Raw genomic sequence first — 16,070 nt, 5'->3', positions numbered from 1 at the left:
TTCATTGCTCGCTTTATGCTATTTATTATTCTTATTGCTATTTTGTAATTTGATTGTTTTTAATACAATAAATATGATTCACAACTTGAATATGTGGGACAATCTTATGTTCATCTTAAATTAATTTATCCAAAAAATGGATCAATTTAGCTTCATTCTAATCCAATTGTTAGAGCGCTCCACGGTGGTATGATATTGTCTACTTTGAGCATAAGTTTCCCAATGATCATTCCCTAAATTAACCGATATGACTGCCTTTTAGAGCATGACTATGATACCATGTTAGACGCTCCACAATGGTATGATATTGTCCACTTTGAGCATAAGTTTCCCAATGATCATTCTCTAAATTAACCGATATGATTATCTTTTAGAGCATGGCTCTGATACCATGTTAGACGAACACAACTCTCCATAATGGTATGATATTGTCCACTTTGAGCATACGCTCCCATAGCTTTGCTTTGGGATTCTCCAAAATGCCTCATACCACTAGCGAGAGTATTCTTTGTTTATAAACTCGTGATTGTAATTCATTTTATGATTTTGTAATTCTTTCATTGTCCAACCATCCTCACTCCCCTTCATTGTAATTCAATTTCCTATCTCTACCCAAAAATAGATTAGATCTAGTAGTGGGCTGAATGATCATGTGTTTACACGCAAGAAATTCATCTCTATTGGTACGATGCATTTTGAGAAAGCCTAAAAGAAAACTAGGAGAGCTTATGCTCAAAGTAGACAATATCATATCACAATAGAAATGTGTGATTCCTAACAAACCATGCCATGCCCATTGAGGGGTGGAGATTTCTCCACATAGTGGGATACATGATGATGTCCACCTACCCAAAATGTCAACATATCCTTAATTCCACACTACAAAAAGGCCCCTAGTTTTGGACATTAATTTGAGTTGAAAGATGTAGATTTTATTAGTAAATCAAGTTGTAAAGGTTGTGTGGGGATTGAATTTTTAATGGCCTCAATGAGCTGGTCTTCTCTTGGGATTGAGTTTTTAATCTCCTCCATGAGCTGGTGTCCCAAAAAGTCAACCCAAAACCAAGATTTATCAATATCTTCCATTCCAAATCCTATTTCTTCCTCCTCCAAAATAATATCCCAAATCAATCCTGTAGAATGGCAAGTTTATGGTGCCTCTTGATCTGCGTTATTGTGGCGCTTGGTGCAACCTTTGGGTTCTCCATCTTCATCCTATGGCTCGTTTTCATAACCCACAAGATCAAATTCTATGTCACAGACGCCACACTCACCCAATTCAACTTCACAAACAACACCCAACTCCATTACAACCTTGCTCTTTACTTCACTCTCACAAACCCCAACGACCAAGTCGGAATCTTTTACGACACCATCGAAGCAACCGCGATGTATAAAGATCAAAACTTTGACACCAGGTTTCTCACCCCTTTCTACCAAAGCCCAAAAGCCACCAGCTTGATTAGAGCAAGATTCGAAGGCCAGCACCTGGTGCCAATCCCCAACCACAAGGTCTCCGAGTTCAATTCTGAAAAACTTGCCGGCGCTTACGCCATTGATCTCAAATTTCGTCTCTCCACAAGGTTGAAATTTGGGGTTTTTAAAATCGTTCGAGAAAACCCTAAAGTCACCTGTGGATTCAAGGCTGCGTTGAGTTTTAATGGGAGATCCATTCCTTGGTTTCAGATCATTGCCTGCCATGTCGATTATTGAGCTCTATTCCTAAAATTCATCTCAAGCGGTGCCGTTTTGGTTTGATTTTGTATTTGGTTAGTTGGATGTCATATTCTTGACCATCTCTATATTCATATCAAACTATATCATCAAACAAAAATCACTAATGTGATAATGTAATTTATAATTCTTTCAATACTTATATCATAACTAATATTATTTTTAACAATATCCATCACATCCAGAAGCGTGTTGGACCCGGGCCCTTTCATTTAATCTACATATTACATAATTAATTTTTATTTAAGTTTTCATTCCTATAGAATTATAATTTAATAAATTATTTTGAAGGGTATATTTAGACTTTTGAAGATATGTGAATGGGAAAGAGTGAGTGTTATTAGTACACACACTCCAAAGCACTTAAATAATTAGAGGCTATGCGTTTAGTGAGTGTGTTTGAGTGTAAGGGTGGGTGGATGAGTACTTTTAAGTACATGTTCTGGTTTAGATTATTTCGAGTGCTTTGAGTGTGGAGTGAATGATTGTTTAAGTACACATTCCAGCACTTGGGTACTTAAAAGCCTATGGGATTAGGCCTTAGGGAGTGTTTTGAGTGAATAAGTGCTTTAAACAGTTCTAGCTCACCGCTAGCTTCACAGTTTTAAAACATGTCTATTGGAGAGAAGTTTTCACATCCTTATCAAGTATATTTCATTCTTTTCTCCAACCAATGTAGAATCTCACAATTTACCCTTCTTGGGGCCTAGCATCCTTTATTAGTATACTACCCAATATCTGGCTTTGATACCGTCTGTAACAGCACAAACTCAGCGATAGTTAATATTGTCTAGAAGAACTTAGATACTTAACAACTCTATCTTAGTGATATGTTGTGACTTATGAATGCTTGTTATTTGAATTTTATGACATTTTTGAGGACTAGATTGTAAATTTTATTGGGGTTGCTCGGTTCACCAACCCAACCAACCTACAATGTTAGATTGATCTAAAAAATTTCATCAACCTAATTCGACATCAATGTAAATCAATAATTCTAATGCTATCATATAAATGTCAATGAAACATATCAACAAAAATAAATACCATTGATAGGAACAACCTTATATTCGTCAAAAATAAAACAATCAACAATATTAAATAGAAATTAAACTGTCAATAAACTATAATTATTATTTTATACCAAGTCTTGGGCCAAATATTATTGGGGGCCCACAAACATACGTTTTGCACGTAAGCCGCCACGCTGGCAGAGGAAAAAGCTTCCCTTAAAAAATGTGCACCTACACCTACCCGCACTAGATTACTCCAACCAGAAAAGAGCAAAAGGTAAAAGATAAAATATTAAAGTAACCCATCGGTTGTGTGGGTCCTACTCTTTCCTGAGCGTAGCTGACGTGGCAGAAAAGTCATGCAATTGGTGGACCGCCATGTCATCCAAGAGAGTTGAAAGCCGGAATCATCGCTCGTGTAACTCGTAGAGTGTGTGTAATCAGTGGCTGCTAATTTCAATAGCCAAAAACGGCGTCGTTCGATTGTGGTCCCAACAATCACCATCCACCGGAAAGTTGCCGGCTTCACGAGTAGGCGACGGCGACGGGGTGAAGTAGTAGGCAGGAGAACCACAGGGCGTATGAAACGACATCGTACTCGAAGATTCGATTCCTTCACTCTCCTCCTCTTCCTGGATAGTGAAAAGCGTTCTCGACGGTCCGCCCAGCTCCTGCCACTCCTCCACCACCACCGCCGCCGCTTCGAAATTATGGTGGGTTTTTGAAATGCACGCGATTTCCTTTGGTTCTATCCGCAATTGGTTCCTCCAACAGAAAAAGTAGAAGCATTTTTCATTGGGATCGGCGGCGCCGTGTTGGTGGCGCCGTCGCAAGAGAAGGTAGAGGATCTGAGCGACGAGAAGTAGGAAAGTGAGTAGGAAGAGGGCGATGAGTACGGGAACGATCTTGTTCAGACCGCCGTCCATGTCATAGAATTACGACCGAAGAAGAGAAGAAAAGAAGAGTTCGGTGTGGTAATTGGAAATACAGATTCTAATACTATCTTAACGACCCTAATGTTGTGTAGCAAAGCCAACTTCTTGAGTGAGGACTCGTGTAACTAAGAGAGTCATTCCATTTAGGGCGAGCCCGAGTGGTTAGGGGGCGGGCACCTCCCAAATATTAAAGGGTGGTTGGCCCATATATTTGTTTCCAAAACCCTCATAGACCTTGAAAACACATGAATGGACCTATTCAATTATAAAACTGAAAGTGGCCCAAACCCTAAACCATTCAATTCAATTCAATTGGGATTGTAATTTCATGGGCGGGTGTGAAAACCTTTTTTAATAGACGCGTTTCAAAATCATGAGAGAGTTAACCATGGATTTGGGCTATTATAAATAGTGTCAAAGCCCATCCTCGCACTGACCAGAGTAGGACTAGACCTTCTATATAGTAGATGTATTTTACTATATGTAATTGGCCAAAACGGACAATATAGGCTAGCGGTGGACTTGGGCCGTTACATTACGACTTTTTGAACAAATTCTTATAATTATGGACACTATTTGCATATGAATGCCACTTGGAGTAGAAAGTATTTGTAATTTTGTGTGAAACAAGTGTATGGTTGAAGATAAGGACCCAACAGACATCAAAAGCCACACAATGTGCTTAAAAAACCCAATCAAAGACAACATTGGTGTCGCATGAGCAAGCTTCGTTTGTTCTTTTGCTTCTCCCTTTTTGACCAATAACTAAAGCAGGGAAGAATCTAATTCCCAATCCCCTCTTTCCTTGGATCCTTCAAATTTCATCACTTTCAAATCATAATCCAATGAAACCATGACTCAAAGTTGAAAGAATTTAATTTAAGGAGGAATTTGTTCGTATAATTATTGGATCGTTGATTCAATTGGATAATCCCTTACTTTGATGAATGGAATAATACATTCGATAAAAGGGAAGGAAAGGGAATAGAGACAATGACGCTGTGAAAAAGAACCATCCATCCATCCATCCAGTTACTTCCCCTTTACCTTCTTTTCTTAAAGTCACCAAAACAGCTCCAACTTGTCTTCAAACTTTGTCTCCATGCTTAATCTTTTTGTCTTTTCTAACGTCGGTCTTTCTAAATCTTTCTATCCTTTTCTTCCCGATTCTTAAAGAGGGTCTAGAATTTAGGGTTTAGGGTTCTTTTTTCCTCGAAAAAAAAAATAATAAGCTTGTAGCTTAAGTTTTCATTGTTTCTGGTGCCCTTTTTACTTTGATGATGTGAACAATAACCTATGGCGACACCTTCAAAATGGCTATTCTTTTTAGCTGGTTTTGTGTCCTAATTAAGACCAAATGCATTACTCCATAGAGATTGTTTAAATTTATCATAATTTGCTTCAAAAATGCAATCCATGTGCCGCTATATAATTAATGGGCAGCCATCAAATCAATAAGTAAGAACAAATGTTTTAGAAGACATGGAATTTGAGTATATTATGTGTGAAGGTGATTGAGAGAGCATTAGGGAAGGCTCCTTTTGGGAAAAGCTGAACCCTCCAAATTGTTGAAAGAATTAACACTTACCCACAACCACTCAAAAGAAGAGAACCTCGCTGTTTGCTTTACCCAAAAGGGGAATCCCACTTTACGCTATTATTTAGGTCTTATTTCATTAGTTATCGTAATTTGATGTGAGATCCCACATCGATTGAGCTAATACTATTAGGTGATGTGCCAGCGAGAACGGATGAGGATTGAGGGTCCCACATCGATTAAAGAAGATAACGAGTGTCAACGAGAACGCTAGGTCCCAAAGGGAGGGGGATTGTGAGATCACACGTTGGTTTGAGAGGAGAATAAAGTATTCTTTATAAGGGTGTGGAAACCTCTCCCTAACATACGCGTGATCCCGCACCGTGAGCCCCACCAATGTGTTGTACTTAATGCATTTATTCGAGCTAACCCTAATCTTTTTGAAAAGCCACAAACGACAATTTCTCTTCTTTAGTTTTTTTTTTTTTTTTTTAAAGGTGATTCTAAAGTGGGTAACATCTTTAAGGTTTTAAAGGAGGAAGATGCTTATCTATGTGGGTTTGAAATTAATTAAATTTTATAACCCAAGTTTCCAAAGATGAGAATGTTGGGTTTACAGAAATCAAAGAGATAATTAAAAAAAAAAAAAAGGGGAATATTTTCATAAGAACACCATGAAAAGTAGTGCTATCTTTTGATATTTCCCTTATAAAGTTGAAAAAGTTGGTTCCCCTTTAGACAACCCTAACGTTATGGATCATACCTTAATCTTCTTCCACTTTGTGCATTCCCAACGTTTCCCTTTTCTTTATGTTTATCAATATTATAAGCTTCCCATTCAAACCATTAACCCTAATTAATCATAACCTTTTTAATATCCCATTTCTTCATAAGTTCATGAATATACATTAAAAAAATTTCTCTTACATTTTATGGTGTAAAATTATGGACTCTATTGTGAGAGTGTCATCCAACAATATACAATTACATAAAAGAAACAAAATATGTATAGATATAGAAAAAAATTAACAAAAGCAAAACAATCTACCCAAAACCCTCTTACTATTTTTTTTTGGTCTTGTTTTTACATGTTTTTTAGTCTCATAGTTGTTGAATTTGAAAAATAATTCGTCTATCAACTGAATCAAGAAGGCCAACATCATCAATCGATTGATGTGCAGCTCCATCATCTTCATCAATGGAAATATTCAAATCCAAACCCAAACAAGGGCTACTTTCTTGTTCAATGTCTTGGGGTTGATCATTTTCTTCATTTTGTTGTTTTTGTGATGCTTTTATGATGGGAGGAGAGCAAGCTCTAGATCTGGCACTGAAGCTCTCGCAGCTAAGAATGAGAATGGCGTCAGCTAAAGGAACTTGTTGGCCATTGGAATTGGTGAATCTTCCTCCTTCAATGGCTCTTTTAAACCCCATTTGGGAACAGTAATCTGCTTGCTCAACATCTTCAATCAAGAACACTCTATGAGGGTTAATGGTTACTGCTTCTGCAAATCTCTCTATGTAGCTGCAACTTTGTTCTTCTCTTGATCTCTTGTTTCTGCAATCCTCCATTGAATCTGCTCTGGTCGAGGAGAAGCTGCTCAATGTTATTGACACCAAATTTGATGTTGCTGACCCAAATATCACTCTAGCCAACTCCGCCGCCACCTTTTCCTTTGCTCCTAAGTCATTGCCTGCTCAAGCCCACTGCTAGTAAATATTGTCCTCAAAATTTTTAAATGTGTATGCTAGGGAGAGATTTCCACACCCTTATAATGGGATTTCACAAACAAAAACACACGACTCAAAATAGACAAGTTATTGAAGTTAATAATTAAAGTGTTACATTACCTTGAAACAGCAACCAAGTGTCTTGCTTGAGATCTCCTCCATGACCCATTTTCCCTTTTCTCCTCCCCATGCCTGACCTGCACTGAAGAACTGCACTAGCAATATCACCAACCACATTCTTCTGCCATGGTACCTTCTTCTCCAAGGCATCACGAAGGCTCATGAAATTCTCAGAGTTCAACTCCTTGAACCTACTAAAATATTCACCCTCCAAAACGATGTCGCTTCCCGACGAGGTTGAAGAAGGGGTCGAACCATGATTGTTATTATTATTATTATTACTCAATGCCATGAATTGCTTTGGCTCCATATTTCCCTCATGGCTATGATCTTGAAGCTTGTGGTTGTGGGTGTATGATGAGAAATTGAAGGGATTATTATAATGATGATGATCGTATGAAAACCATGATGTTGACGAAGAAGAATTTGGAAGAATACAAGAGAATGATAAACTTTTCTCAGTACAATTGTTGTGATTTGAATGCTTGTGGATTGAATTGCAAATGGAGTTCCACTTTCTGTAAAGGTCTCTGACTGTGACACAATTCTGTTACAAAATAAGAAACAATAATGTCAAATAAATTTTTTTTTTTTTTTTTAATTCAAACTGAAAAAGGAAAATGTAACGGCCCACGCCCACCGCTAGCCGATATTGTCTTCTTTAGACTTTTCCTCAAAACTTTTAAAACGTGTCTGCTAGAGAGAGGTTTTCACCCCTTTACAAGGGTGTTTAGTTCTCTTTCCCAACCAATATGGGATATCACCGAAATATAAGGAGAAAGAACATAGCGAATAACAATGAAAGAAGACCTGCTCGTTTTGTTCCATTGCTTTCTGCTCATTTTTGTATTGTTGAAGCCATGCAGGTAGAGGACTTGAAGAGGTGGTTGAGTCAGTGTTATATGAAGTATGTAAGCTTCGTGCTTCTGTCTCAAACTTAGCTGAGCACTCAACGCAGCAACTCAGCTGCTTTTCCTCATCCAAGCACTGACTTTGAATGCCACTGCAACCAACAATAATATGATATCATCAATGTAATGGGATTTGGGGTTTGGCCCATTTCCAAAGATCACTTTTTTTTTAATGGGAATTTGGAATAAAGTAGAACCAACTTTATTTATTGCTTCAATTCTAACCTGTCGGCGGTGAGACTCAACCTCAAGCTGCCGGCCGGAATAGTAAGAGGATGAATGGGCAATAGGGTTTCAAGAGAAGGGTTTCCAGATTTGCATCTCATGTATGTTTGGAAAGTTGCAATTCCCATAATCCAAACAATGCCATTGTGATGCTGATGATGATCTCCCACATAATTCCCATATGCCAATTTCCCCAATTCCATAATCATATGCTCCACCGGACAATAGTAAACCCTTGTTTGATTACTACTTGAATGATTAGCTCTATAATCTATTGTCCATTTGATATCCCCTACATATAAAATAACCCCTTTCCCCAAACAGCTCCTTATCAAACTCTTAAGCTCCATAACCTTCTCATCCACTTCCACTCTTGACCTATTCCTAAAACATGAAATTGAAAGCTTTATGAACTTCACCTCCTTTAGACACTCCGGCACTTCCCTTTTCTCAATTCTCCCAATGGCTGCCTCAACCACACCTTCAAGACTTGCTACACACTCCCCTACAACCACCACACTCCTCTTCTTCTTCTCCGCTAAATCGTTGATAACAGTTGCGATGTCGTCGTCACTCGCTCTACCAGACGCCCCTGTCGATGCCGATTTCATTCCAATTGCGCCCATAACATGGCTAACAGTAGTATTGTTGTTGTTGTCATCGTTGTTGTCGTCATTGTCATTCGACTTGGTCTCGGTTGACACGGCTTGTTCCACTTTACTCTTGACTTGTGTGCTTGAGAAACCAGCTTCCCTCATCACACGGCTAACACTAGGGTCGTCCAAAATGGAAATAATGAGCTGCTCCAACTCGATTTTGACGGCTAAAAGGGGTTGTTGTTGGTTTTCAATGGATCCACGGCGTTGGTGGGCTTGAGCTCGTTTGAAGGCAGCAACGAGGGCGTTGGAGATTGAAGGATGGTGTTGAGATTGAGGGCCTAACATGGGGCTGGAATTTGAAGCTGGAAGACGGTTTAAGGCCACATTAAAGCAAAGCTCTAAAGCTTTGCACTGAAGAGGATGAGAGTGGGATTGAAGACAGGCCGTGCGGAAGAGCCCGGTGGGGGCTGCAAGCATGGTGGTGGCCACATGGAGAGGCGTCACTTGGGCATGGCCACGCCGCTTCGCCAAAATCAGAGCTTGTTTTACAACGCTCAAAGCATCGGAAGTTAGAGCTTGTTGTACTGTGCAACCGCCCGTTCTCATAGTTGGTAAAAAAAAAAAAAAAAAACCTAAAACAAACACGAGGAGTGAAAGGGTTCTTGTTGTAATATAAGGATGGAAATAAAAGGGTATGCTTTTCTTGTAGGCGAGGTAAAATTTGGGATTTTGAAGGGGAAAGTGGAATGCATGTGGTGGGAATGCATTTGGTTTTGGCTTCTCTTTCTTTATTTGTGTACAAATACACAAAAAGGAGTGAAAAGAGAGAGTGGGGAAGTGTGTCCAATATTCATTCATGCATTTTTCTTTTGGATGATTACAAATGGTATCAGAGCTAGAGTTCGAGCAGTGTGCCAGCGAGGACGTTGGGCTTCCAAGGGGTGGATTGTGAGATCTCACGTTGATTGTAGAGAACAAAACATTCCTTACATGGGTGTCGAAACCTCTTCCTAGTAGACGCGTTATAAAATTGTGAGACTGACACTGATACGTAACGGACCAAAGTGGACAATATCTACTAGTAATGGGCTTCAATGGTTACAATCATAAGTAACACTCACTTAACATAAGATTTCAAAATTGAAATTATTGGTTCTTTCATTATACATGAAGCCATTGAAAAAAAAAATGAAGTATTCACACAAACATGGAAATTCTTGAGAAGGTTTCCATATTTTTCTTTTTGAATTTGCATCCCCATCTTGATCAAGGGAGAAAAAAAGGGAAAAGAAAAAAGAAAAAAGAAAAAGAAAAGAAGTTCTCTCTTTTGCATCCAACACAACAAACCAGAGAGATCTGTTTTTTCATTCTTCAATCATCTTCTACTTTAATCTTNTTTTTTTTTTTTTTTTTTTTTTTTTTTTTTTGAAAAAAAAAACAGTATTTGACAGAGAATTAGAAAAAAGTAGTTCATATATAAATGGAAAAAAGAAAGAAAAAAAAAGAAAGAAAAAGAGGGAATGCTGAAACAATGATGGAATAAAGATTAAAGAGAGTGGCGATCTAAAGAGAGTTCACAGTCACCTATGCATAAGATCGATTTCGTTTCATTAATAATATCTTAATTCATAAACAACCCTTAAAGTAAGATGCAATTAAATTAGTGGGTTTTAGTAGTAGTAGGGTTGTATGTTTAAGTTAAAACAAAAGTTGTTTTGTGTTCATCAATCAACACAAAACATGTAGTCCAAATCTAACCCCAACAACTTGTGGTATACATTTTAAAATGGTTTTGAGGTGAGAGCATTGTGGTGGTGGTGGGTCAAAAAGTTAGGGTATAGAATCCATCTTTGTTGTCCTAAAAAGACATACAAAGAGAGCAGGCAATAATTTGAAGAACAGAAAGCATTTTATGGGGTAAAATGCTTCCAAAAGGAGAGTTTGAATATGAAAAGAAAGAAGAAGAAGAAGAAGAGAATAAATGTATTGCTTCCTAAGCACCCTAAGTCCCTTGTGTTTGTGTCTCCATTTTTTAAGATAGAAAAGAGTAAGTATAACAAAAGCTGAATGAAGTTAGTTTAGTGTTGAAAGTGAATATAGATACTAATTTGAAACCAAAATTGGCATTCTCTACTCAAAAGGGCTGCTCATTTATGCTCTTCAGCTTCAAAATAAGCATCTTTCGACCCTCTACGTGCCCATGTCACTTCACTTAAACCATACCACACCTCTGCCATTCCCGAACTGTGATGTCCCACATTGGTTAGGAGAAGAAGAAACCGTCATTTTCTCTAGTAGATGCGTTTTAAAGCCTTGAAGGGAAGCTCGAAAGGGAAAGCCCAAAGAAGACAATATCTGCTAGCGGTGGATCTGGACCGTTACACAAACCAAAACCTTATTTCTAGACACACAAAGAGAGCAAAGCAGGAAGAGGGGCAAAGTAATCATTCATATCTAATCAATCACTCCCTTTCCAATATAATTAATTTGATGATTAACCTAAGTTTTATTTATTTATTTGATTGATGAAATGAATTGAACAGTTTGGGCCAAGAAAATACTCACCAATCTTATAATTGGCAACAAGTTCACGCTGGCCCAACTCATAGATTGAAGCCCATATAGCCCAATATAGACAAGTGGAAGGAAGCAAGAACAAGCCCATTAAGCCCAAAATAAAATTGTTAAATATTATAGGAGACAATGGTAATGGGTGGTAGTGCGTGCGTGCAATCCATAGGAATAATGTAATAAAAAGTAGGGTTTTGCATAAAGTTTTATAGTGGAAACAAATACATGTGGGCTTCCTATGTGTTCATTTATTTAATCTCAAACCACCAAATAATACTATTTTTTATTATTATTATTATTTTAAAAACTTTATTTATGTCATTTAATTACTAGTAAAAAAAAAATTATAATCCCACTCGGATTATTCTTTAATATTAGTCAACAATCACACTAATTGCACTTAAATACTTCATTAAATTCTTTTGTAATAGTACACATATATTCATATACTACTTCAATCACTATAGCTTACACTTTACTACGCTTCTAGACTAATATATAGATTTATTTATTTTTATAGGGTNTCTTTTTTTTTTTTTTTTTTTAATGTCTCATTTCTTATTGTCAAAGGAGAGTCAAAAAACGTCCTTACTTGCATTTATGAAAGATAGTTTTTGCCGGGTTGAATCAATATAAATAAAAATGTAAATTATGAATTACTTTTTTTAGTTTAATGTTAAACATTAAAATAATTTGATTTTCCAAAAAGTTGACATGTTCATCAGTTATATTAATAATCATTAAAAGACAAAAGGAAAAAGAAATGATGGACGATACTAATTTTTTCATTAAAAAGGAAGAATTGATTGATATTAAGTAATTGAGTATTCTGTTTGATGATTTCCATTACAATTCAATCTCAATTATTCGCCCAAATTTAAGCAATTTCCATTACACAGAACCATGTGGGTGTGACTCAATTTTTGTTGTTGGCATTCAATTGGGTGATCACATCTTTGGCTTTCCCTCCAGCCTTGACTTCAATACATCAACCACTTTTCTCCCCTTTTTATTTATTACTCCCTAAACCATACCTTTTTCTTCCCTTTTCTCATTTATTAAATTAACCTCAAACTCGACACTCCTAATTTTAATATTTTATCATGCTTCCATCCTTATTTTATTAATCTGTAACGGTCGATAGATATTATCTTTTTTAAATTTTTACTAGAGTTTTACACTGTTGTAGGCGTCATAGGCTTAATTTTAATATATATATATCATTACGGACTACAACGCTGCATCCAATAATTATTATTACAATAATCTGAAGAAAAAAATTGATTTTGAATTCTTCTTAACGCCGCCGCTGACAAGTTGAAGCCACCATCGTAGTTCCGACTGCTGACTCGACCTGCCGCCGACCAACCAAATAACGAAGTTAGAAAACAATACATACGTACATATGGAAACGACACCGTTTCTAGCTGCAAGTCTGTTGTCGAAAGCCTATTTTTTGGTTCACTAAATCATACTCGACATAGAAATTCTGCTGCTGAAAAGCCCCAAGAATTATAGACGGCCCACCTCCGCTGTCCGCCGCCTTATGCGTCACAACTGTCAAACACGCCACGCCGGAGCTACTGACTAAAGCGAAATAGTTACTCAACGGCAGAGCCCATTTCGCTCCGCCTTTTAACTGGAAAGTCAACTCCGGAAACTCAACGGATTTGTCCTTCGAAATGTCGAAACACGGCCGTAATCCCGTGAGAGATTCTACATCCGTGGCTCTCGTCCGATTCGCCAACTGCTTCTCGATTTCTTGCGCCACCGCCTCGAACACCGGTTTGTCCATAAACGTGAAGGTGGAGCCGGAATCGATGATAGATCCACCGTTTCCGTCGGGGCCGGGCACCAGATACTTGTACGGCACCTTCACGGCCTTGTTTCCAACGAAGATTTTGCGTATGGTTAAGTAATAGTATTCTTTGTAAGCGTGGTTAGAAACGGAGGGGTTCTGTCGGAACGGCGTGTAGGTGAGACCGCTGGTCTTGGCTCCGCTGGAATCTAGAATCAGCTCGCCGGCATGAGGGGAGTCGTCGAATTTTCGAGACGCGAGACAGTAGGCAAATTTCTTGAGACCCATTTGCGAGGGGAGCGATTCGGATCCTCGGCCGAATCCGGCGATCCCACTGGGCTGGTGGATCGACAAAAACGAGCACCCAACAACAAAATTGGTGATTTTCTTATTGGCAAAATCAAGCGTTTCCGATAGCAAAAGCCCCGCCGTGGAACCGGAACCGTATTGAACAACATAAGCTGGGCAGGTTTGGGTACAGTTCTCTGTTTTGGGGTTACAACTCCGGCACTGAGATTTGACATCGGGGCCAAAAATCCAGGCACATTTGGGATTCTGGCAACCGACAAGCTTGGAAGAGGAAGACAATTTGGGGATAAATCTGGGGATTCCGGCGGGATCTATTTTGGGGAAAGAACATTCGGAACAGAGATATTTGGAAGTGCAAGGGAGCCAAACGAGGCTACTACCTGTATCGAAGATCAAATGCAGAGTCTGGGATGGGGTACCGAAGCTGAGTGGAGTAGAGTAAGCTCCATAGCTGTGGGGGGAGAGAGGGGACTTGGAGACAGAGTTAGATTTGGATTTGGGGGCTTTGATTTGATGGGCTCTGTTTTGGGAAGCAGAGGCGAGGAAATTGAGAGTTTGGAGTGGATCTGAAGAAGAATGGTGGGGGAAGGAGGAGAGAGGGAGGGTGATGGGGTTGGTGTCGGCAATGGCGGAAACAGAGGAGAGGAGGAGAATGTAGAAGAAACAGAGAAGGGGAGGAGGCGCCATGGAAGAAGCTTGGGTTGGCTTCTTCTTCTTCTTCTTCTTCTTCTTCTTCGTTGTAATCCTGAATGTTATGGATTGGAAATGTATGAAGGGAATGGGAGATATGATGATGAGGAGGAGGTGGAGATATGGAGCATAAATTGAGAGGAAGAAGGGACAAAGCGGTGAGCTGGAAGCAGTGCAGCAGTTTGTGAGTAGAGAAAGCAGTGTCAAATGAACATCATCCACGTGGAAAAACTCCACCAAGTCTTCATTAAAAACTTTCACGGTCGCGGTCACAGGATAGCGCCGCCTCGCCTCTTTCCGCCCGTTGGAACCTCAATTTCACCTTCACTTGGCTGAGCAATCGGTCGCTGTTCAAATCTATTTGGCAAATACTCATATGGGCTGGATTGTGTATGGTGGTGGCATGGTTAGGGCACACCTTAGATGACAGATTTGGGCCACTTGGTGAAGGTACCCAATTCAGCTTATGGGCCTTCCTTCTTCAACTTTTACAAGGCCGAGTTAGTGTGTTAGGTCTCATTTGTTGGGCCCAAGTAGTAGTCGATCCTAGGCCCGTGGTTCACTCGAGTTATGTCCATGATCTTCCTTCAAGTTTAAGTATGCTCTTTTAATTAACTCCAACTTCAACCTCAGCATAGAATAAATTCTATGTAATTGCTGTTAAAAAGATTATTACCTGCTTTGGTTCGTTATATATTATCGTCACCATCATAATTTAAAATATTTTAAAATTGTGAGGCTGATAGAGATACGTAACAGACCAAAACATATAATATCTAGTCATCGTAGGCTTGAGTGGTTACAAGTAGTATCAGAAATAGACACTGGGCAATGTGCCATCAAGTACGCTAGTAGGCCCCCAAGGAGGTGAATTGTCAGATCCCACATCGTTTGGAGAAGAGAACGAAATATTGGTTACAAGAATATGGAAATCTCTCCCCTAACATATGAGTTTTAAAACCGTGAGGCTGATATTGATACACAGCGGGTCAAAGCGAACAAAATCTACTGGTAGTTGGCTTGGGTTATTATAAATAGTATTAGAGTTAGACATTGGTTGATGTGTCGGCGAGGACGCTGGACCTCTAAAGGAGTGAATTGTGAGATCCTACCTTAGTTAGAGAGGGGAATGAAACATTACTTATGAGAGTGACACGTTTTAAAATTGTGAGGTTGACACCGATACGTAACGGATGGAAGCGAACAATATCTACTGGTTAGCATAGTTTGTAAAGGCCTTTTCTCGTCTTCCAAAAGTTCTACAGCCGCTGGGTCACAACTATAACCTACGCCAAATGAGGAAATGGGCTCAAAATGGACGCCGTGCTACGAAATAGTTAGCGCCATTTGAGGATTTGTGAGACCGCGTAGGCGCAGCACACGCCCAGCCGCATCATTTTTCTTCCCACCATCAAATGGGGCTGTAAATTCAAATTAAAATTCTGTACATTGTAGGACCACCCTATTAAGATAGCGAAGTTACATATATATTTTTTTAAAAAAAATGTAACATAAACACGTGTGTAAATTTAGTAGGACGTAATAGAGACATTTGATATCTTGGAAAGATATGAGGATTGAAGAAAATGTGGTAATGAATGTTGAAAGTTCCCACCCATTTCCTCCCTCTTTCTTATTTTTCTATGAATGCAAACAAAACAACCACACTTTCGGCTCACAACCCATAATTCCCATCCTCCAAAGANAAAAAAAAAAAAAAAAAAAAAAAAAAAAAAAAAAAAAAAAAAAAAAAAAAAAGGTCCAACTAAACTAACCGTCAGCATAGAAAAAGTTGAGATGTGGACGAAGGGATAGAAGAAGAAGAATAATAATTTGAGACACAGAGACCCCATTCCCGCCATCTCCTACAGTGGAAACGACTGGAGACTAATCCTGA

General features: G+C 38.8%; 3 protein-coding genes across 3 annotated transcripts; all 3 read right to left on the bottom strand.

Moving 5' to 3' along the window:
* Positions 1-2,958: 2,958 nt before the first annotated feature.
* On the bottom strand, positions 2,959-3,765 carry LOC111791670. Its single transcript, XM_023673106.1, has one exon. The coding sequence runs from the start codon at positions 3,671-3,673 to the stop codon at positions 3,188-3,190; it is 486 nt and encodes a 161-aa protein (XP_023528874.1). The 5' UTR covers positions 3,674-3,765; the 3' UTR covers positions 2,959-3,187.
* A 2,432-nt stretch (positions 3,766-6,197) lies between these two features.
* LOC111790063 (protein SMAX1-LIKE 3-like) lies at positions 6,198-9,423 on the bottom strand. Its single transcript, XM_023670853.1, has 4 exons — positions 8,207-9,423; positions 7,881-8,073; positions 7,071-7,617; positions 6,198-6,913 (listed from the first exon to the last, which is right to left on the bottom strand). The coding sequence occupies exons 1-4, from the start codon at positions 9,409-9,411 to the stop codon at positions 6,321-6,323; spliced, it is 2,538 nt and encodes an 845-aa protein (XP_023526621.1). The 5' UTR covers positions 9,412-9,423; the 3' UTR covers positions 6,198-6,320.
* A 3,192-nt stretch (positions 9,424-12,615) lies between these two features.
* On the bottom strand, positions 12,616-14,811 carry LOC111791153 (probable aspartyl protease At4g16563). The gene has a single exon (XM_023672391.1). It carries the CDS (start codon positions 14,168-14,170, stop codon positions 12,800-12,802), a length of 1,371 nt encoding a protein of 456 aa, XP_023528159.1. The 5' UTR covers positions 14,171-14,811; the 3' UTR covers positions 12,616-12,799.
* Between the last annotated feature and the right edge of the window lie 1,259 nt (positions 14,812-16,070).

This window comes from Cucurbita pepo, chromosome LG03, assembly GCF_002806865.2.
Source record: "Cucurbita pepo subsp. pepo cultivar mu-cu-16 chromosome LG03, ASM280686v2, whole genome shotgun sequence".
In the NCBI taxonomy this organism is placed as follows: Eukaryota; Viridiplantae; Streptophyta; class Magnoliopsida; order Cucurbitales; family Cucurbitaceae; genus Cucurbita; species Cucurbita pepo.
This window is presented reverse-complemented; position numbering and strand designations above follow the sequence as displayed.

Bases quoted from the DNA above. Each gene is read 5' to 3' on its own strand.
- LOC111791670 (XM_023673106.1), bottom strand. From the start codon at position 3,673: ATGGACGGCGGTCTGAACAAGATCGTTCCCGTACTCATCGCCCTCTTC.
- LOC111790063 (XM_023670853.1), bottom strand. From the start codon at position 9,411: ATGAGAACGGGCGGTTGCACAGTACAACAAGCTCTAACTTCCGATGCT. The intron at 8,074-8,206 runs GTTAGAATTGAA...TGTTGGTTGCAG, and splicing joins TTGAGTCTCACCGCCGACAG to TGGCATTCAAAGTCAGTGCT. The intron at 7,618-7,880 runs GTCTTCTTTCAT...ATTTTGTAACAG, and splicing joins CAATGGAACAAAACGAGCAG to AATTGTGTCACAGTCAGAGA.
- LOC111791153 (XM_023672391.1), bottom strand. From the start codon at position 14,170: ATGGCGCCTCCTCCCCTTCTCTGTTTCTTCTACATTCTCCTCCTCTCC.